A 21,145-nucleotide genomic window follows, 5' to 3' on the forward strand; every position below is an offset into this window, starting at 1 on the left:
AGTCACACTTTTTTCTGTGGCAAACTAATAACAATTACCAATTTGTCTTTTAACTTTGTAAGTCATCAAAGCCAAACTCCTTATACTTAAGCAACCTAATACAAATACCTAAACATCAATCAATTCCGAAAGTAAAACTGTACTAACAGTGATAAAGAAAACCGTAACTGGAAAAATCATACAGAGCAGAAACAAATTAAATTATTGTTCACAAATGAAATTGAATTAGAATCCTAACCGAGCTGAACCGCTAGAAATTACATCAAACTTAATTGGAAAGAGATGGAACTTAAAACCAAACAGTTAATTGTTTGCACTAACACATCTTAGTATTAATTGGTATCTTTTTTTTATGGAACAAATGTTAAATAGAAAGGTGGGAACCCAAATATTGTAAATAATTCATCCCAATGTGAATTGAATCCGGGTGGCGGAAGTTACAGCCGCAACTCCTTTACCATTAGGCCAACTCAACGTTGGTGTTTAATTGGTATCTTTATTAGCTTTGTTCTTTTGGTGAACGCCACAACCAGCCACAACGACTGAAAATTTAAACTATCACCATGGCAAAACACAGCTTGGCACAACATTCATAAAGTAACGCCAGCCTACTTTTCTTGACGCTACGGTTGATCGAGAGAGTAAAAGGAACCGCTGCGTCCCTTATTTTGTACTTTCGGTAGTTTATTAATTAGCGGCTATTTTCATTTTTCGTACCGTTAAATTTACTGCCGTCGCACTGTAATTTTCAGTCACTGCTGCAGGACGCTGCGTTCACCAAGAACATGGCTAATCAATTTCAAATATTAACTTGGTTTAGCTAAACATAAGTATAAAACAGTTTTTGATTAAACTTCGAATGAAAAAAAGAGGCAAATAACTTAGCTGTTTACATTGCGGAAAGGGAAATTTAGAAAGAGGAACAAGGTTAATCAGTCATCCTGTATCTCTCTTATTCAAGAAAGAAGAAAAGGAAGGCAATATAGCAGTAAAAGCTATCTCATGCTTTACCTATCAACTCAATGTCAAAGAGAAGAAAAGCTTTCTTAGATGAAATTAAAATATTGCAAAATAAACCCATCAGTGTGGTCAACAAATACAATGTAGACTTGTCTCTTGATTAACCTTTTCTGTTGTTGATGCTGACATGTATGCAATGTTCAAAATGGGCTTCGTAGGCCCATAAAGTAACCTCCAAAATATTTTGGGATTTTTGAACGTTTCCCCTCACGACGATTGCTTAATTTGTCATTAGTTATTGGCCAGAAATAATATTTAGAAAATAAAATAATGAACGATGAAACAGAGAGGTTCGGACAATTTTTTTTTTTTTTTTTTTTAGGTTCGGACAATTTCGTAGTTGCAGAGTCATGGTAGCTCCGCTGACTCTACCAAGTCATCCTCTCTTCCGCATTCGTTAGCTTCAGTTCATCTTTCTCTCGGTCAAACACAGAAACTTGAGACACCAACCAGTTCTGTTGCTGTCGGGAAGTCAACAATGTCTCCGAGCAACAAAGAAACGGTCTTGACTCTGTTTCTAGCGTTGACTATGGTGGTCAACGTTGCCTCATCGAGATTCTTCGTGGAGAAGAGCAGCGTGACGGTCCTTAACTCCTGGGAAATGAAAGCTAAGCACGACGCAGCCATCGCAAACTTTGGCATCCCAAGTCACGGCGGTTTCATGATCGGCTCCGCCGTGTACGCAGGCCAAGGCGCTTACGGATGCCATCCGTTGAACAATACCTTCAAGCCCAAGTCTCCTTATCCGACCATCCTCATCATTGACCGTGGAGGTAAACTTGAAAGCTTGAGTACTATAACTGTATTAGACAATTTAAACAATTTAGTTAAGGTTTATACAATTTAGTTAAAGTTTTATATATAATTATCATTTTTATATAATCATGAGGATATAGAAAATTTAGTTAAAGCTTATATAGTTATCATTTTCTTATAAACTTGAGAGCTTCTATATATATAATTTTTTCTTAAAATTTTGGGGATCATAGGCTAATGCTTCACTAGCTTATGCTCATATAACTCTTTATCTCAACTCTGTACTTTTGTCTTTTTAGTGTGTAACTATGTTTTGAAGATATGGAACGGGCAACAAGCCGGTGCAGCAGCTGTTCTGTTAGCAGATAACATTGTTGAGCCATTGATAGCAATGGACTCACCAGAGGAATCTCAACATGAAGATCTTGGCTTTACAGCAAAAATCAAGATCCCATCAGCTTTGATCCTTAGCTCTTTCGGAGATAGCCTCAAGAAAGCTCTTAACAAAGGCGAAGAAGTAGTTCTGAAGATAGACTGGAGTGAGTCAATACCAAACCCTGATGAGAGAGTTGAGTATGAGCTGTGGGCTAACACTAATGACGAATGTGGTGTGCACTGCAACGAACAGATGAGTTTCATGAGAAACTTCAAAGGAACGGCTCAGATTCTTGAAAAAGGTGGTCACGCTTTGTTCACACCTCATTACATTTCTTGGTTTTGTCCCCAAGAGCTTCGACGTAGCAGGCAGTGTAAGAGTCAGTGTATAAACCAAGGGAGGTACTGTGCTCCTGACCCTGAGCTGGACTATGAAGATGGATATAATGGGAAAGACGTTGTTTATGAGAATCTGAGACAGTTGTGTGTTCACAAAGTAGCTAAGGAGAAGAATAGTTCTTGGGTGTGGTGGGATTATGTGACAGATTTTAACATAAGGTGTTCTATGAAGGAGAAGAAATATAGTAAAGAATGTGCAGAGACTGTTGTGAAATCTTTCGGTATACAATCTCTTTGCTTCAATAGTTTCAGGGTTATTTTTTTTGACTTTTTTTTCTAAATCAGGTTTGTCTCTTGAGAAGATCAAGAAATGCATTGGTGATACTGATGCTGATGTGGAGAATGAAGTCCTAAAAGCTGAGCAAGCTTTTCAGGTTTGTGGTTTCTTGAAACACACGACACGGAGCTATTTATCATTTCTTTCATGACATTTTTGAAGCACCAGTTAGGCCAAGAGAAGCGTGGAGTTGTCACAATCTTTCCGACATTGATCATCAACAATGCTCAATACCGCGGTAAGCTCTGCCTTCTCATGGATCATCACAAAGTCCAAAGACTAAATCTGCTTGATGCTTTAGGTAAACTAGAGAGAACCTTGGTCCTAAAGGCTATATGTTCAGGATACAAGGAGGGAACCGAACCATTGATATGTTTGAGTGCAGGTCACGTCACTTATAAGCTAGATAGATGTATTCACGGAAGAACATACTAACAACCTCTTCTGCTTTCACCATTCTGAAACAGATATAGAGACCAATGAATGTCTTGTGGCAAATGGTGGGTGTTGGCAAGATACAACATCTAATGTAACGGCTTGCAAGGTATAGAGCCAAATGAATTTTACCTTTTTATATCATCTCTTTCTTTATATTTTTCATGAAATTTGTTAGGACACATTTAGAGGAAGAGTATGTGAGTGCCCAGTTGTCAATGGTGTTCTATATAAAGGAAATGGTTATACCTTCTGCAAGCGTATGTTCTTCAAACATCTTCTTATGAATATATATCTCATTAATTGCAGATTTTAGTCCTAGTAAACAGTTATTCTTGCTACTCATTACAGCTTATGGACCTGCGAGATGTTCGATGAATCAAGGAGGCTGCTGGTCTGAAACTAAGAATGGTCTAACTTCCTCTGCTTGTTTGGTTAAGTGACTATACTGCTTTTAATTCCACATGTTACTAGAGTTTTGTAACTGTTTTCTTACTTTTTTGTATGTTTTTGTTCAATTTAGAACTCAGAGACATCAGGATGTCGTTGTCCTCTAGGCTTCCATGGAGATGGTCTGAAATGCGAAGGTGAAAATTTCTCATTGTAAAATCGATTTGACATTTTCTCTCTGACCAATCTTTTTGATTGTTTTGTAAGTAGACATTGATGAATGCAAAGAAAAACCAGCTTGTCAGTGTGATGACTGCAAATGCAAGAACAATTGGGGAGGATATGAATGTGAATGCTCCAATAATGGTCTCTATATGAAAGAACAAGATACTTGTATTGGTATGTCGCCATGTAAGAACTATTTTTGTAGATATTTTTTCGGTGTGTTTACATCCACACCGGCTTGTGCAGAGAGAAGAAGTGGATCACGAAGCAGATGGTTCTTCATAATTGTGGTTGTAACCGCCGTTACATGCATCTTCTTAACTTCTTATATATTCTACAAGTACCATCTTCAGGTAATTGTCACTTTGCTACTTAATGAAGTTTCTCTTATGCATCATCATTTATCAAACTCTAATTATCATTTTTTCTATCTTTATTAAAATTTCGATGCAGTCTTATATGGACTCAGAGATAGTGTCTATAATGTCTCAGTACATACCACTCGATAGCCAAAACATTAATGAAGACCCGAACCAGATATGACATCTAGTGGTCAGTAATGAAGACTGCTGAATCTTGGTTGGAATATTGTATAACCGGGTAAAGAGGTGTTCTTTTTGTCAAGAATCAAAAATTTTGAGGCGTCAATCTATTTTTCTGAAAGTTATTAGTTACTCAAATAAAAAAAAATAAAAAATATATGCTTTCATTGAGAGTTGAACTCAAGACCTCCCGCTTACTAAACGGGTGCTCTAACCAACTGAGCTATGAAAGCCTTTGAATACTGTAGGCACCATAGGTTTTTCAATCCTGTTTCATAAAGGTGGTCTTACCAACTAAGCTACTGTTCTGTTTTATGTTTTGGATCAAAAGTCCTCGTCCTTATGTGTTTATACCTTTGCATGATTATCGCCGTATGTTATATTGGGTATCAGAATAAATGAGCAATTAAAGAAAAGAAAAAATGGCAATTATCACTTAAAACGTATCTTAATTAAATGACACAAGACACGGATGCTATTTGCCACGCGTCGCATTATAGCGCATTTGGGAGGAGAAAACGAGGGGAGCAAAGATCAGTTTCATCTCATCGACGAAGTCAAGCAAATCAGTCGGTTCCTCTCCTTCTCTACTCCGAATCAAATCTCCGGTTCATCTCCTACTCGACGACGAATGAAATCGACGGCTGCTCTCCTTCTCGAAGAGGAATAAAATCGAGGCCTTCTCTCCAACTCGAAGACGAATCAAATAAGAGGTGGCTCTGTTCGTGGACGAGGAATCAACTCATCGGAGACCAATTTACTCTCCGGCGGTTCCGAGACCGCAAGCTTGAGAGCCGAAGACGACGCATCAGTTTAACTTCAACTCGCAGAAAGGTTTCAAGCTCACTATTATTTGTGTTTCTGATAATGATTTGCGTTTTTGATAATGATATATTGGTTCACTGATCATATCTATTAATTTTGATATGTTTCTGTGTCGAGGTCACGAGAGATTAGGAAGGTTTGTGATAAACAAGGACGATCAGAGATGGATCATGAGAGATGAGCAAGGCTGATCATAAACAAAGACGACACGAGCAATACATGTAAATATTTTATCTTTGCTCCATTCTAGTTATGGGTGAACCTCGACAATAAATGATGCTGGTTGAGTATTAGAAATTGTTGAATTTAGGTAATTAATGTTCTGGTTAGAGAAAGATTGTGGTTAAAGCTTGGTAATAAATGGATAGGAATCGATGTGGATGTTGTGATGAATGTTTTAGATAAATGTCAAGTCTGTATGGTTGTGATGAATGTTTTAGATATCTGTCTTGTCTTTATGGTTGCTCTTCACTTCCTTTTATTAAACACGGGTCCTCCTTCTCTTCTTTATCATCTTTCAAACATTGCTCATCTCTGCTCATCTCTTCTGTCTTCTCATTCTTCTCTTCGTTATCATCTTTTAAACACGTCTCTCCCTTCTCTTCGTTATGGCTTATAACACACACCCATCAAATTTTTTGACCTTCTCAATAGTCAACAAGATACTGTGTTTGAGTTAGGAGAAGATACTGTGTTTGGCACACAGCAAAGCGAGGAGCATCCAAACGTTGGTGACACTCCTTCAGGGCGTAAAGAACGAAGAACATGGACGCATACAGATGACATAGTCCTCATCAGCTCTTGGCTAAACACGTCAAAAGATCCCTTAGTAGGCAATGAGCAACGTTCTGATTCTTTTTGGAAAAGAATTGCCGCTTACTTTGCGGCAAGCCCGAAGATTGGAGTGGGTGAAGAGAGGGAGCATGGTAACTGTAAGCAAAGGTGGCACAGGATCAATGATCAGGTTAGCAAGTTCTGTGGCACGTATGAGAAAGCCACCAGGCTCAAAACTAGCGGCCAAAACGACAATGATGTTCTCAAGGCATCTCATGAGATCTTCTTAAACAACTATAAGAAGAAATTTACACTTGAACATGCGTGGAAGGAGCTTAGATATGATCAGAAATGGTGTAGCCTGAGCACTTCCAAAACGGACAGAAGCTCTAAAAGGAGGAAGTGTGATGAAGGTGCACAATCCTCAGCCTCTCACGCCTCTGAAACCAATACTGGTGAACCTGATGTTAACATTCGCCCCCCGGGTGTTAAGGCTGCAAAGGGGTATGGTAAGAAGACTAAGGCTGGGAAGGTACTGGCTGAGTATCAGGGTATGTGGGAAATCAAGAAAGAGGAATTAACTATCAAAGCAAACACGACGAAAATGAAGCTACTTGAAAGGCTATTTGCAAAACCTGAACCGCTTACTGAGAGTGAAGAAGTTGTGAAGAACAAGCTCATCAATGAGTTGTTTAATTAGGTGAAGTCTAAGTCTAAGTTTAAGTTTAAGTTTAACTCGTGTAGTTGTTGTTTCTTGTGTTCTCTGTCTCAGCTTCTTAATTATATAAATGCATCATCTTGTGTCTTTTGTCTCAGCTTCTTAATTATAGAAATGCATAATTATATAAATGCATAAATGCATATGGTTACTAATCTTATAAATGCTTGTTTCAGGTCAGTTCAATGTCACGGGAGTGAAGCCTTGTGGGAGTGAAGTCACGGAGTGTAGTCATGTGTCTGTCATGTGTAGTCTTGTTTGTGTCTGGAGAATTGCTTGTTGTTATGTGTCACGTTTTGTTTGTGTCTGTCATGTGTCACGTTTTGTTTGCTTTGTGTCATGTTTTGTTTTGTTTGTCTTGTGTGTGTATGTGTCACAAGAAAGTTAAACAAAACAATTATCTATTTCTATATAAAGTTCATCTCGTCTCTCGTTCTCTACACACATCAAACAATTCTCTCATTTTCTACACACTTCAAACAACTCTCTCATTCTCTTTCTATCGTTCTTCTCTGTCTCAACATTTCATCAAACAATTCTCTCAATTAACTATGGCATCTGGTTCTCATAATACTTTTGAAGAATCAGAAGAATCAGAAGATGATATGTTTGATCAATACTTTGATCAATATTCTGATCAGTTTTTCGAAAAACTTACCATTGATTATGCTAATCAACTGGAAGAAATAGAAAACAGAAAAAAAAGAATTCATATCGAAAGAAATCGGGAAGAAGGCGATCAACGTTTATGGAATGATTATTTCAGTGAAACTCCAATATATCCTGAAAATATATTCCGACGACGATTTAGAATGAAGAAGCCATTGTTCATGCATATTGTTGATCGACTCTCCAATGAAGTTCAATACTTTCGACAAAAGAAAGATGCTCTCGGAAGGCTTAGTCTCTCTCCACTTCAAAAGTGTACAGCAGCCATTCGTGTCTTGGCATATGGTTCTAGTGCTGATGCTGTTGATGAATACCTCCGTCTTGGTTCAACTACTACTCGGGCATGTCTGGAACATTTTGTGGAAGGAATAATAAATTTATTCGGCGATGAGTACCTAAGAAGACCAACACCGGATGATCTTCAACGTCTACTTGATGTTGGTGAGTATCGTGGATTTCCCGGGATGATAGGAAGCATCGATTGTATGCATTGGGAATGGAAGAATTGTCCCACCGCTTGGAAAGGGCAATATGCACGTGGCTCGGGAAAACCCACAATCGTTTTAGAGGCGGTTGCTTCGTATGATCTATGGATATGGCATGCGTTTTTTGGACTTCCAGGTACCTCAAATGATATCAATGTTCTTGATCGCTCACCTGTTTTCGATGACATAATATATGGTCAAGCTCCGAAAGTCAATTTCTCTGTCAATGGAAGAGAGTATCATATGGCTTACTATCTCACCGACGGTATTTATCCGAAATGGGCGACTTTCATCCAATCTATTTCACTACCACAAAGTGAGAAAGCGGTGGTATTTGCTAAAAAACAAGAATCTTACCGAAAAGATGTCGAGCGTGCTTTTGGAGTCTTGCAAGCTCGCTTTGCGATTATTAAGAACCCAGCACGTTTTTGGGATAAAGCCAAAATTGGGATGATTATGAGAGCATGCATTATACTCCATAACATGATAGTTAATGACGAACGAGATGGATACAATGTTGTTGATTTTACAGATTTCGAAGAAGACACTAGAAGTTCACATGTCGATCCCGAACTTGAGGACGTAATGCCTCCAAGTATGGCCACAATGATCGGTGTTGAAACTACAATTCGTGATGAACAAATGCATCGACAACTGAAAGCTGATTTGGTCGAACATATATGGAATAAATTTGGATCAGATGAAGACAACAACTGAGCTCGAATAAATAAATTTGGATCTTTTATAATGCTTTGTATAATAAATAAATTTGTTATTGTGTTTTTTTTAAATCCATGTTTTAGATATTATCTTTTATAATGTTTTGTATAATAAATAAATTTTATTTTTATTTAATTTTTTTTAAGAACTCCAAAATAAGAGACTTGCATTGGAGGACCTAAATATTCGGGTATCTTATATAAGTCTCTTATTCTCACATTAACTACTAATATTATTAAAAAATAAATAAGATACCCAATTTGAGTATCAGGGATAATCATGGTCTAAAGCAGAATAATATTTAATTAAAAGAGTGATTTTATAGCTTACTACGACCTTGGCACGATTTGCTGATGAGCCATATCGAAAGTTGCATGAAGACCAAACAAAAAATAGTACAGCAACATAACTAAAGTGCAAACCCCAAACCTAACAAAAGCCTGAGCTTCCAAAGACCCCATGAGAAATATATTCGTCGCTATTGATAAGCATGGGATCCACGGGACCAACGGTACGCCCCACACTTTAGGACTTCTCTGCTGAGGAACAAAAAACACGATCCCCAAAGTTCCCAAGAACCAGAAAGGAACTGTTATTGTGTAACCTATCCATGACCCCTTCAGATTCATTCCCCAATAAGCAGAAGTACACATTGAAGAAGTAACAACGATCAAGATGCAAATGATAAGCTTAAGAAGATCAGCTCTTGGAGTCACTTCTCTCACGTAGTATCTCCTCACGAGCAGCGCGAGAGGTATCATCGTGAAGATGAAGAGAGTGCTTATCGATAAGAGGCTCGCCAAAACATCTAAACCTGAAAACAGAGCAATGAGAGCGCTTGGGATAGTTACAAGGAGGTTAGCGTTTATCGGTGTTCCGGTTTTGGGATGGACTAAAGCAAACAGAGGCGGGATCATGTGTGTCCTCGCGATGTGAGTAACGTATCTCGCTTGTCCTAGCGCTCCCACTAGTAGAACCGTGGTCATCCCTTTGAGAGCACCGAGAGCCACCAAGCACTTTCCCCACTTCATCCCAACGCTCTGAAACGCTACCGAGTAAGCTGCGTTCGGATCTATGTCAGTGTACCTCTGCATCATGCTCAAGGCTAATGCCATTAAACAGTATATAACCGTGATTATCGACATCGAACCGAGTAAACCGATCGGTATGTCTTTCGATGGGTTCTTGGTCTCTTCAGCCACTGTTACTATGCTATCAAACCCTGTGTATGCAAAGTACACGACCGCGGCGGCGCGGAACACTCCCTCGGGTCCGTAAGGCAAGAACGGAGTCAGATTCGTGGCGTCGGCGTGGATAAAACCGGCTATTATCACAAAAAGTATCACAATAGTGTTGACAGCTGAAGCTATCCAGTTGAGTAGTGAAGTCTTTCTAGTGCTTATCGACGCGATCGTAGCTGAAGCTGCTATAACTACCACGGCTATCGGGTCTAGTAGATTAAAACCGGGGCTGAGGACGTCGGTTTTCGCCCGAAGATCGTTCGGTTTCCGGTTCAGAAGAGTGGCGAAATACGAAGTCCAGGCTCTACCAACGGCCGCGGTTCCAACTACACTCTCGAGAAGAATGTTTCCAGCAGTGATGAAGGCGGCGAAATCGCCTAGCTCGATGCGTAGATAGGCGAACGAGCCGCCTGCCACGGGGACTTCCACGGAGAACTCGGTGTAGCAGAAGACAGAGAGCATAGCGGAAAAGCCTGAAACGACGTAAGAGAGTACTATAGCTGGTCCTGCTTCTTGGCGAGCCTCTTGACCTGTCAAGACAAAGATTCCAGCTCCGATCACTGACCCGAACCCGAACCAGACCAGGTCCCACCACGTGAGACAACGTTTCATCTCGTGCTCGCTCTGTTTCCTGAGCTCGACACGCTCGTTCTCGTCGTCAGACCTACTGACCAACCTGTTCTTGAACCGCGAACACGTCTGAGACAGAGCGGCTCTGTAGCTACCGAAGCTCTGGAAAGATTCCTCGGGGAAGAAATCTCTCTTGCTCCATCTCCAGTATCCTCTCTCCTCCTCACCGTCCATTATCTCTTTTTCTGCTTCAAGGCTTTGTTAATGGAAGAGAGGTAAGAAAAATGCAACCAATCGTGTTCCATTGTTTGACTAGTAGCAGACGTCTCCGACAGTTCTTTGTACTGATGCAACCTGTTTTGTCCGTTTCTCATTAGTCATTACTATCCTCAACTTGTGGACTCAATTATGGAACCTCCTCCACTTGTTAGACTTGCTGTCTGTCATCTATAGAAACTTCATTTACTATTTTTGGTGGCTGTAACTTTTTTTAACTGCAGTTATTTTTAGGCATGGGCAAAATATAGGGTGAAATTGGTATTAAGTGGAGTAAAATGGTGGAAAAGTAAAAGTGATAAAGGGAGGTAAGAGAGAAACAAAACTCAGGGTAATTTTTTTTTTCTGATGGTAGAGTAATAGTTTACTTCATTTTCATTTTTTTGCATTAATGGACTGAATATAAATTTCATCTGAATGGTTAAAATATAGAGATTGATGTTCTTTGTAGTCGGTCTGAGTGATCTTTATTAAAGGAGTTTTGCTTTGGTTTGCATCTGTATAAAACATATTACGTGATTAGTTCTAGAATATAAAAAGATTAATCAACAATGTCAGGATGGCCGAGTGGTCTAAGGCGCCAGACTCAAGTTCTGGTCTTCGAAAGAGGGCGTGGGTTCAAATCCCACTTCTGACAATTGTTTTTTCCCAATTTTTCTAAATTTGTCATGTCCAACGACGTCGTTTTATAGTATAAGGTAAAAGTAATAACATCATTTATTTGGGGCTGATTTAGAAGTCATTACTTTTACGTGGGTCATTTTGCAAATTTTAAATTTACCAAAACCTTAACAATCAGATTTTTCGAAAACCCCTAAAAATCATCAAAAAAGCTCGAGCGTTCGTTCATCAATTAACCAACCGGAGAAGAAGATGAAAGGAAGCTTCTCGATCGCCCGTCAGGTTTTCCAACGCCGTTTCTCTACACTCCGTTCCTCGCGATACCACTCCGCGTTGTCCAGCTCCTCCCGATCGCTTATTGTGGCTCCAAACTCGACGCCGTCGCCGATCCCTAGAAACTCGTTGTTACCTGTCTCCACCTTCCTCTCGTCCGTCGAATTTAACTTCTCCACAACGCTTTTCCCCAGCCGGAGAAGCCTCTGCTCATCAGCTGGAGGTAATCGCTCAATTGGTTCTCCTGGTTCCTTTGTGTTTACTTGACATTAGTATCGAGTATGTGATCTAGGAGTCGTTTTTGCATCGGGTGAATGATTCAGTGGTCGTTTTTGCTTCGATTATATGATTATAGGTGGAAATGGTGTTGTTATAGTGAAATCAGAGGAAGAGTTCAACAGTGCAATGAGCAAAGCTGAAGGTAACAAACACATCATGCCACGTGTTACTTGTATAGCTTACTTACTTCACATATCAAGTAGCTGCTTATGTTTGTCTGTGTTCTTTCTCTCAGGTGGATCTTCACCGTCGGTCTTCTACTTCACTGCCGCCTGGTGTGGACCATGTATGTTGTTTGTTTCTTCAGAAACTTGAGTTTTTTTTTTGTTTTCTTTGCGAGTGGGTTTATGGGGTTTGTGTTCCATGGCTGACTTCAGGCAAGTTTATTGCCCCTGTGATCGTGGAGCTTAGTAAACAGTACCCTGATGTAACAACGTATAAGATCGACATTGATGAGGTATGTTGAATTGCTTTCCATGCCTATGTACGTTCTATAGTGTTCTGATCTTGAACCAAAGGATCAAGTTATTCATAGAACTTGAGTAGTTGAGTTTACCACAATGTGTTCGTCATTGTTATATATACACCCACCTGTTTGTTTGCACAAACTTCTCTTCGCATGAATGTCGATTTAAAACTGCAGTAACAAAGATATCACCATATCTGTAGGCTGGACTTTCAAACACTCTCAGCAAGCTGAGTATCACGGCTGTGGTGAGCTTCATTTAACCTTTACTTCCGAAAACAACCTACCAGGAACACGTATATGTACTTACACAAGCACTTTTGATATGTCTTTTGGACATTTTTTTTGATGCAGCCAACACTGCAGTTGTTTAAAGAAGGCTCTAAAAAGGGCGAGATCGTGGGGGCAGATGTTACGAAGCTGAAAAATCTCATGGAACAGCTCTACAAGTGATAATACCAATGCTGAATAGCTGCAACTTGCAAGTGTAGTTTAAGACTCTCCAGTCCAATAAAATCAGGGGAAAGTACTTGTTTCTGCCATGTTTCACAGTGAATTAAACCTTGACTTATTGGGGCTAGTATTGTTTTGTTGAGACTTGAGAGCCCTATGTGGTCTTCCTTGTTTCACAGTTTGTCCAGTGATTTAAACCGGATCATATATGATTTAACCAGGGAATTGAAGGTGTGAATTTATGGAAAACACCATTGGAGTTGAAATGAGAATCTCTAGAAATATGCGTTAAATTCATCAGAACTGACTAACATAATAATGAACATGCATTCATCAAAACTTGGACTAATATTTTAATGAATTTAACAAAACTGTATAATATCTGTTTCAATTTATGTAATCAAATATGATTGGTGTGAAGATTTAAGAAAGTTGTAATTCTAAATCGATGTTCTCAATCCCATCCTCAAAACTGATCCCACCTGGTGCTGTGACTTTTTCGTAGAACGGATACAAATTGACAACCACCACATCAAGTGTACCTGTCATTGGATACAAATAAAGAAGCAAAACTGCTGCTTAGCGTAAAAGAGACACTATGATTAGAGCATTTGATAGCATATCACAGTAAAAACTCACCAATCCCATGCTCATTAAGAGCTTCCATATGATGCGAAACATCTCTTCTAGCTAGGATACCACCGTGTATGTTTGGGTGCAAAGTTTTCACACGGCCATCAAGCTTTTTTCCAGAAGAAGAAAACAAAACGATATCTAAGTTTAATACACTAAACACAAGACCAAAACTTAAGAAACAGCAGGGAGCTATAAGACTAAGACTTGCCATTTCAGGGAAATGAGTAAGCGTCTCCACTTTGGTGATAGACTGATAGAGTAGAGACTCCAGCGTTCTCCAAAGTAGAGGCAGTTCCTCCAGTAGTAACAATCGTGTATCTAGAGATGAAAGAAAGGAATCATCTTTAATTAATCCATGAACACACTTAGGAGGACAGAAACATAACTCAAGTTGTGACTGAGACATACCCCAACTCTTGCAGACCGTTGCCAAGAGTAGAAAAATCCTTCTTGTCTGATAAAGATATCAAAGCTTGCTTCTTTCCTGATTCATGTTACACCCACTTTATGTTAAAACCACTCCCTAATGTACACAACATGCAATCCCTGAAGCGAAACAAAAACCAACCAGAGGAGCTCAAGGACTGTGACTGACTCCTTGGAGCTGTCTGAGACTCTAACATAGCTGCAACGAACAGTATAGCTGCTCAAAGAGTGTGTAGGGTGTAGTGTTACACCAAAAAAAAAAGAGTGTGTAGTGCTCAGGTTTTTATGTTTTTTGAGGCTAATTTGTAAAAATAATATAAAACTAGATTTTGACCCGCGCTTTTGAAGCGCGGAATATTTTACGATGAAAAATTTCACTAATAATTTAACAAATATTTTGGTTATTTTTAAAGAGTGTATATTTAAAATATTTTTGCATTTAAATCAGTATTTTTAAATTCAACCCGATTGTGATTATACCGGTTAATCCGGAGATCTGACAATTCAATTTATATTTTTAAAATATTCATATTAAAAAATCACTAAAACCCGAGACTAACCGATTGAATTGATGGATGACCGATATGTAATCTAATTGGATTTAAATTGTAATAGTTTCATAATTTGTAATCTTATAATCGAAATTTTAAAGTTCACTATTTTGCAATTTATGAAATTATGACGTTTCTACAAAATTTTAAAGAGAAAATGATAGATATAAAATAACTAAGATTAATTATTGTATTATTTGGAAACATTGATAGTGGTATAAAAAATATATGTTTGGAAACATTGATAGTAGTATAAAGAAATAAGTATATTGTTTGGAAACATGGATAGTAGTATAAAGAAATGAACATTAGTGACTTAATGTATGTTTAACTATAAAGTATAAAAGTGTATTTAATTTAAAAACTTACAAAATAAATATTAGGTCCAACAGAATGTTTCTGTTTTAATAAGATAAATTAGATTAAAGTAGAAATATATGATATTTTATTGGTGTTCAGGTGGAAATATTTTATTTGTTATTATGCCATTGACAGTTATTATTGTGTACCTGTAATCTCGCCTGGAATATTTTTTATTTATTTATTTCCCCCAAAATAACTTGCAGAAATTCCAAGTAGAAACCAAAATTCTCTTTCTTGTGAAGTGTTACACCGTATGTTAGGAAAAAAAAAGATTTATTGGATGAGAGTTAACTAATATAAGGATGACGTAAGCTTCTTACGTTTATTTATGTGATTTACAAAATAAGCATTTTGGCGTCAGTAATATTATAATTAAAAAAATGGATTAGCGTATATAATAAGTTTACAGATAGATAATTAGATTATTGGCAGTAAGTACGCGGAGAACAATATTTTCTCGTTGGAGAATAAAATTTGGAATGTCCAAAAAATTAGAGAAGAAGGACTCGTCTACTCATCGATCGTCAAACCCTCAGTCTCTGCATCTGGTAAACCTAAACCTTCTCGATTTCGTCTACGTTTCTGCTCTGTTTGATCCTTTCGTTTGTTCAAAATCTCTTGATCCGATTCGTTTATCGCCTCGATAATTCTGATGATGATAACTCAGATCTTGCATTACTCAGAGTCTCAGCAGTTTTTGTACGCTTGATCGGCTTCTCTTATTCGTCTGAGGTTTGGAAATTTAGGTTAAGATTTCAGCTATTTTGTCGAGATTCGCTAGGTGAAGTTGATCGATTTCGATTCAGCGATTCATGTTTACTTGATCGTGGTTTTTTTATTGTAGACGATGATGCATATTGGATTCTCTCTTGTGAATTTGATCAGTTGAAACCTATAGAGAGATTAGAGAGTAGTCGCTAATACCTAGTTCCATGGCTGCTTATTTTTACTAGGGATTGTCTGTTTATTGGTTTGTATACCGAAAATGATGAGGCGATCTAAGGGAATATGGTTTATGATGCTTTAGTAAACGTGACTCTTCTCTTGTTTCAGGCACTTCAGTGAGAGTTTGAGTTTGAGTTCTTCGTTGTTTCTGCTGCCAAAACGTTGGATAATTACAAAAGGATACTAAGATCACGATATGCCTCGCACCCAAGAGTCTGAGCTAGATGGATAGACACCTTGATAAACAGAACATGGACCAAGCAAATGGTTATGAACACGTTCGGTACACTGCCCCTGATCCTCGAGGCGAGGGGCTTGGTGGCTCCATGAATGAAAGGTTTTCTCGTGATTCTTCTACTAGTGTTGATACTAACGTACGACCTCCAGATTATGCTGTTTTGACCCCTGCTGCTGCTCGGCCGGTGAACTACTCGATACAGACTGGTGAAGAATTTGCTTTTGAGTTTATGAGAGATAGGGGGGTCATTATGAGACCGCAGTACATCCCTAATGTGTATGGTGGTGAGGCCACTGGTATGCCTCTTCCTGTTAACTTAAGTGCGTTGGGGATGGTTCTTCCCATGTCCGAGAGTGGTTCAAACACTACAGTGGTTAACGCAGCGGAACAACGCCATGCCTTTGAGCAAGAGACGAAACCCCCTTCTAGGATTGAAGATAAGAGCTATCATGAGCGAACCCAGTCAGCCCCGGTTATTTTTTCTAGAAACGATACTGGCCAAAGGCTTCATAGTCTGGTTTCTTCTAGAGCTTCTGACGGCTCTTTGAACCATGCGAAGTTCTTGTGTAGTTTTGGTGGTAGAATCATACCCCGCCCCAGAGATCAGAAGCTTAGATATGTAGGCGGTGAAACGCGTATCATACGGATTAGCAAGACTATTTCTTTCCAAGAACTCATGCACAAAATGGTGGAGATGTTCCCTGAAGCACGTACCATAAAATATCAGCTGCCAGGCGAGGATCTCGATGCCCTAGTCTCTGTATCTTCTGATGAGGATTTACAGAATATGATGGAGGAATGTAATGTGTTTGGTAATGGGGGATCTGAGAAGCCCAGGATGTTCTTGCTTTCAAGCAGTGACTTAGAGGAGGGTCAGTTCGTTATGGAAGTTGCAGAGGGTGATTCTGAGGTTCGGTATGTTGTTGCTGTCAATGGGATGGATCTAAGTTCACGAAAAAGTTCCCTTGGAATAAGTGCTTCAGGGAACAATTTGGATGAACTACTTCACAGGAATACTGATAGGGAGATCAATCGAGTTGCCACAGAACCTGCAGTAGCTTCGCTTGCTCCTTTGGCAGGTAGTGAATCTATATCGGCGAGCCAGATTTCTCAACCTGTAACAGGTTTTTCTACTGGAAATGAGCCATTTTCACAGCCTTATCTAGGACAGCAACTACACTTAACAGGAGTTGGTAACCACCAAGTTTACACGTCAGCTCACATGGCAAGCATAGGCTATGTAGATGAGAAGGGGTCTGTTCCTTTGCATGTTCAACCACAGCCTCATTATATCCCTTATCCTGTGAATTCTGAAACACCTCTTGAAAGTGTGGTGTCTCACTATCCACCTATACCTGAGCCGGAATATTTGCATGATGAACAAGTCTTTCATGTACAAGATCCAGAAGCTTCATCAAAAGAGACCAAAATGAGAAGAGATGAGTCGTTTAAGAAGGTAAATGGTCCTGATAATGTATCTACTGTCGAGACCAATCTTTCAGCAAAGGAGTCGAAGATGAGGAGAGAATCCTCAACTCCAAGGGTCAATGAGTATTCTGTTTCCTCTATGTCTGGTGATATGATAGTCCCAGATCACGTCCTGAAGGAAGAGGCTCCAATTGCCGCACAAATATCCAATTCAACACCATATCCAAGTACCTCAGCATGTCCAGAGAAAAGTCTTATAAAATCCGAGGACCATATTGAGAACAAACTTTCTGCAAAGGAGCCAAAGAAACACTCCACCACAAGGGTCACTGAGTCTTCCCTCTCCTCTGTATCTGGTGATTCTATGGTCCCAGATCACACCCTCAAGGAAGGAGCTCATATCTCCAAGCAAATATCCAATCCAACACCAGATCCAGTTTCCTTTGTTTGTCAAGAAAGAAGTCTTGAAACATCCCAGGAATATGTTCCTAAAACGGTTGCCTTAGATACAGCAAGTGAAGGCATGAAAATCAATCAGGACAATCTGCCTGGAGGATTCTCTGCATCTGGGCTTGTAATTCCAGATGGTGATTCATCTAATGCGAGTAATGTCGACCAGCCTGTGCTTCATCAAAGGGATTTTCCTTCTGAGCTACGAGATGCAGCAGAAACTAAAAGTTTGTCCCAAACTGATGATTCTCTTGGTTCCCAATTTGTAATGGCTAAATCAGCTTCAGATGCATTCCTGCCTATCAGCGAATCAGCTGAAACTTTTCATGAAGCGAAGATGGAGTCCCAGAATGTTCATTCCAGCGCACCAGTAAGACCAGCTCTTGAAAGCTTCTGGACAGCCGACGGTAGTACCTCACAGCTTGAGAAAAGAAACTTGGAACCTAACGCCCCGGAGCATGTAAATCAGTCAGAGACTTCAGTTAAGGCTGTTCCGCAGGGACACATTGAGAACGGGGATATAGTTGTTGATATAAATGATAGATTTCCTCGTGATTTTCTTGCTGATATATTGAAAGAGTCTCTAAACTTCCCTGGACTAAGGCCATTGCAAGCTGATGGAGCTGGAGTGAGTTTAAATGTTCAGAATCATGACCCTAAAAATTGGTCCTATTTTCGAAATTTGGCGCAGGATGAGTTTGAGAGGAAGGATATATCCCTTATGGATCAGGATCACCCTGGATTTCCTACTTCTTTGACTAACACCGATGGAGTTCCTATCGATTATAGCTTCCCACCATTGCAGTCTGAGAAAGTTGCTCCAACTCAGTTAAATCCGCAAATCCATTTTGATGGGAATATTCAGCCGGATGTGTCTACCACTGCCGTAGCTGATTCGAGCACAGTAGACACACAAGGAGATTACGGTCAGTCGGTGTTCAAAGGTGCTGAAAGCACAGATGCAAAAGTGGTACGTTTTCAACCTAGCTATGAAGATTCTAATAAGTTTTCACTTCTGGTAAAATACATGTTCCAACTGATATTTTCTAATTTCTATATACTTGGATATGCAGAATACTGGAGTTCCTCTTATTGACCTTGTTGCTGAGGACAGTGCCGACAGGTCTCTGCAGGTACGCATTTGTCAGTTCCTCCTTCTTTTTAACCAGATGATCCTGTTAACAATTGAGCCACGATAGTGAACTAGATAGCATCACAGCAAAGGTCCTGCATAAGGATTACTCTTTAGGAGTACGAAAAGGATTTTAATATTGTATCAACCAAATTATGACTTTCCCAATACACAGTTTATCTTACTTTTCTATTTTTGGTATTTGTCTGTTTTGTTTATGGAATTTTATAGAACCCCTTGTGGACGCTGCTTATAGAGTAGACTTGAGTAGCTCATGTCCCCATTGGCAGCTGAAGTCATTGGAGATTTATAAATCTATTGTCAATCTCGCGCCTGGTTTTCTGACTGATGATTGTATCCATTTTGTTTCTGTTTCAGGTCATTAAGAATGACGACTTGGAAGAACTGAAGGAACTAGGTTCTGGTACCTTTGGAACTGTTTATCATGGAAAATGGAGGGGTACAGATGTTGCTATCAAGCGAATTAAAAGGAGCTGTTTTATTGGTCGTTCGTCTGAACAAGATAGACTGGTGAGCTTTCTTTCTCAATGGGTTGGGGGTGTCTGAGGTTTATTTAAGTACATTTGCCACACCGTCGTTCTCCCAGATTACATTTTGGTTTTTCTTTTGCACAAAACGGCTATTAGATGCTTAGTTTAATAGTTTTTTTTTTTTAATTTTCACAAACTACTTATTGAAAATTTCAGACCTCGGAGTTTTGGCATGAAGCTGGAATTCTTTCCAAGCTACATCATCCAAATGTTATGGCATTTTACGGCATAGTGAAAGATGGGCCAGGAGGAACTTTAGCTACAGTGACAGAGTACATGGTCAATGGATCGCTTAGACATGTTCTTCTCAGCAACAGGTACTTATTTACACTGCTCCTCGGTATCCTTGCTTCCTAAAAACAACTTAAGGTGTATCCAGTTAACATTTTGGGGAATTACAGGCAGATTGATCGACGTAAGCGACTTATCATTGCAATGGATGCAGCTTTTGGTATGGAATATTTGCACTCAAAGAACATAGTTCATTTCGATTTGAAGTGTGACAACTTGCTTGTCAACTTAAAGGATCCCGCCAGACCGATATGCAAGGTGATTTCCTATGACAGTTCGAGAATATAAGGATGCAAAGCTGTCATAGTGTTCTGTTTTTTTTGACAGAGGTGTGCTGGTTTATGCAGGTTGGTGATTTTGGACTGTCAAAGATAAAAAGAAACACTTTGGTAACTGGCGGTGTAAGGGGAACCCTCCCTTGGATGGCTCCCGAGCTACTTAGTGGCAGCAGCAGCAAAGTTTCTGAAAAGGTATGAAACCCAATGCTCTCAGATTAGTTCTGTAATATTTAGTTTCAACGCCTTTCAAATGAGTTTGGAAGTAATGTTTCGCCGTGGATACTTTCATATTTTCACACAGGTCGATGTATTCTCTTTCGGAATCGTCTTGTGGGAAATTCTTACCGGTGAGGAACCATACGCCAATATGCATTACGGTGCAATAATCGGTAAATTACTCTCTCTTCTCTTAGTTCACTCTCCAAGTATTTTCTTACCAACAAAGATTTTGTACAATCAGACAGCACATTCAGTTCCTGCTTTACATTGTTTGAACATCGCAATCAAATTATCTATTTTGGTAGTCAGAATCTCTTACTACTTTGTTTGCTTGTGTGAATAAAAATCGTAGGAGGCATAGTGAACAATACACTGAGACCAACCGTGCCAAGCTACTGTGACCCAGAATGGAGGATGCTGATGGAGCAGTGCTGGGCTCCTGACCCATTTGTTCGACCTTCCTTCCCAGAGATAGCCAGACGTCTCCGCACCATGTCCTCCTCTGCAGTCCAGACAAAAGCTCAAGCCGCCAATCATCACCACAAGTAATATGTCAGTTTATCATTGCGGGTACGTAAAAAAAAAGGTATGGTCTGTGTATATAAAACATATCCTTTCTGCTTCTTTCTGATTTCAGAGTTGACAGTTTTAAAAGGTGTGTTTATTTCTCCAAGAAACCCTAAAACAGATATTCATATTTTGTATAGCCATTATTATTATTATTATTTAGTGTAAGTAAATTTGGTTTTGGTATTATGACTTGGACTACTACTTCTGTAGTCGGGGAGTCTTTTTCTTTTTCAATAAAAGTTTCACATAAATATGTTTTGAATTTTATCAATTTTATA

The 21,145-nt window shown here is 39.2% G+C and overlaps 4 protein-coding genes and 2 non-coding genes across 8 annotated transcripts; 4 read left to right on the top strand and 2 right to left on the bottom strand.

Moving 5' to 3' along the window:
• Positions 1 to 1,293: 1,293 nt before the first annotated feature.
• Positions 1,294 to 8,745, top strand: LOC108855006 (vacuolar-sorting receptor 5). 3 transcript variants are annotated; one of them, XM_057008772.1, is made up of 15 exons: positions 1,294 to 1,310; positions 1,343 to 1,793; positions 2,076 to 2,771; positions 2,836 to 2,924; positions 2,990 to 3,065; positions 3,129 to 3,212; positions 3,295 to 3,371; positions 3,441 to 3,522; positions 3,614 to 3,696; positions 3,786 to 3,849; positions 3,923 to 4,051; positions 4,124 to 4,230; positions 4,331 to 5,253; positions 5,362 to 5,465; positions 6,913 to 7,165. In XM_057008772.1, exons 2-13 carry the CDS (start codon positions 1,499 to 1,501, stop codon positions 4,418 to 4,420), a joined length of 1,872 nt encoding a protein of 623 aa, XP_056864752.1. In that variant the 5' UTR covers positions 1,294 to 1,310; positions 1,343 to 1,498; the 3' UTR covers positions 4,421 to 5,253; positions 5,362 to 5,465; positions 6,913 to 7,165. The 3 variants fall into 3 exon arrangements, with proteins under 3 accessions (XP_056864752.1, XP_056864754.1, XP_056864755.1); XM_057008774.1 differs by lacking the exon at positions 1,294 to 1,310 and having other exon boundaries at positions 2,996 to 3,065; XM_057008775.1 differs by lacking the exons at positions 1,294 to 1,310; positions 1,343 to 1,793; positions 2,076 to 2,771; ... (9 more) ...; positions 4,331 to 5,253; positions 5,362 to 5,465 and adding an exon at positions 5,472 to 6,718 and having other exon boundaries at positions 6,913 to 8,745.
• TRNAT-AGU (transfer RNA threonine (anticodon AGU)) lies at positions 4,579 to 4,652 on the bottom strand. The gene has a single exon. It is a non-coding gene; the product is annotated as a tRNA-Thr (tRNA).
• Positions 8,746 to 8,890: 145 nt separating the features above from the next.
• LOC108855007 (cationic amino acid transporter 5) lies at positions 8,891 to 10,738 on the bottom strand. The gene has a single exon (XM_018628692.2). It carries the CDS (start codon positions 10,653 to 10,655, stop codon positions 8,940 to 8,942), a length of 1,716 nt encoding a protein of 571 aa, XP_018484194.1. The 5' UTR covers positions 10,656 to 10,738; the 3' UTR covers positions 8,891 to 8,939.
• Positions 10,739 to 11,250: 512 nt separating this feature from the next.
• Positions 11,251 to 11,334, top strand: TRNAL-CAA (transfer RNA leucine (anticodon CAA)). The gene has a single exon. It is a non-coding gene; the product is annotated as a tRNA-Leu (tRNA).
• A 185-nt stretch (positions 11,335 to 11,519) lies between these two features.
• LOC108849416 (thioredoxin O1, mitochondrial) lies at positions 11,520 to 13,014 on the top strand. The gene is made up of 6 exons (XM_018622968.2): positions 11,520 to 11,814; positions 11,947 to 12,012; positions 12,106 to 12,156; positions 12,248 to 12,327; positions 12,540 to 12,584; positions 12,691 to 13,014. The coding sequence occupies exons 1-6, from the start codon at positions 11,571 to 11,573 to the stop codon at positions 12,787 to 12,789; spliced, it is 585 nt and encodes a 194-aa protein (XP_018478470.1). The 5' UTR covers positions 11,520 to 11,570; the 3' UTR covers positions 12,790 to 13,014.
• A 2,167-nt stretch (positions 13,015 to 15,181) lies between these two features.
• On the top strand, positions 15,182 to 21,053 carry LOC108854392 (uncharacterized). Its single transcript, XM_018627935.2, has 9 exons — positions 15,182 to 15,313; positions 15,819 to 18,796; positions 18,900 to 18,959; positions 19,337 to 19,489; positions 19,666 to 19,826; positions 19,911 to 20,058; positions 20,148 to 20,270; positions 20,380 to 20,467; positions 20,650 to 21,053. Exons 2-9 carry the CDS (start codon positions 15,935 to 15,937, stop codon positions 20,844 to 20,846), a joined length of 3,792 nt encoding a protein of 1,263 aa, XP_018483437.2. The 5' UTR covers positions 15,182 to 15,313; positions 15,819 to 15,934; the 3' UTR covers positions 20,847 to 21,053.
• The last annotated feature ends 92 nt before the right edge of the window (positions 21,054 to 21,145 follow it).

This window comes from Raphanus sativus, chromosome 4, assembly GCF_000801105.2.
Source record: "Raphanus sativus cultivar WK10039 chromosome 4, ASM80110v3, whole genome shotgun sequence".
NCBI classification, from domain to species: domain Eukaryota; kingdom Viridiplantae; phylum Streptophyta; class Magnoliopsida; order Brassicales; family Brassicaceae; genus Raphanus; species Raphanus sativus.

Coding starts and splice junctions, on each gene's coding strand:
- LOC108855006 (XM_057008772.1), top strand. CDS start 1,499: ATGTCTCCGAGCAACAAAGAAACGGTCTTGACTCTGTTTCTAGCGTTG. Junction 3,850..3,922: donor AGATGGTCTGAAATGCGAAG/GTGAAAATTTCT, acceptor TTTTGTAAGTAG/ACATTGATGAATGCAAAGAA. Junction 4,231..4,330: donor TCTACAAGTACCATCTTCAG/GTAATTGTCACT, acceptor ATTTCGATGCAG/TCTTATATGGACTCAGAGAT.
- LOC108849416 (XM_018622968.2), top strand. CDS start 11,571: ATGAAAGGAAGCTTCTCGATCGCCCGTCAGGTTTTCCAACGCCGTTTC. Junction 12,013..12,105: donor TGCAATGAGCAAAGCTGAAG/GTAACAAACACA, acceptor TCTTTCTCTCAG/GTGGATCTTCACCGTCGGTC. Junction 12,328..12,539: donor ATAAGATCGACATTGATGAG/GTATGTTGAATT, acceptor CCATATCTGTAG/GCTGGACTTTCAAACACTCT.
- LOC108854392 (XM_018627935.2), top strand. CDS start 15,935: ATGGATAGACACCTTGATAAACAGAACATGGACCAAGCAAATGGTTAT. Junction 18,960..19,336: donor GTGCCGACAGGTCTCTGCAG/GTACGCATTTGT, acceptor TTTCTGTTTCAG/GTCATTAAGAATGACGACTT. Junction 20,059..20,147: donor CCGCCAGACCGATATGCAAG/GTGATTTCCTAT, acceptor TGGTTTATGCAG/GTTGGTGATTTTGGACTGTC.
- LOC108855007 (XM_018628692.2), bottom strand. CDS start 10,655: ATGGACGGTGAGGAGGAGAGAGGATACTGGAGATGGAGCAAGAGAGAT.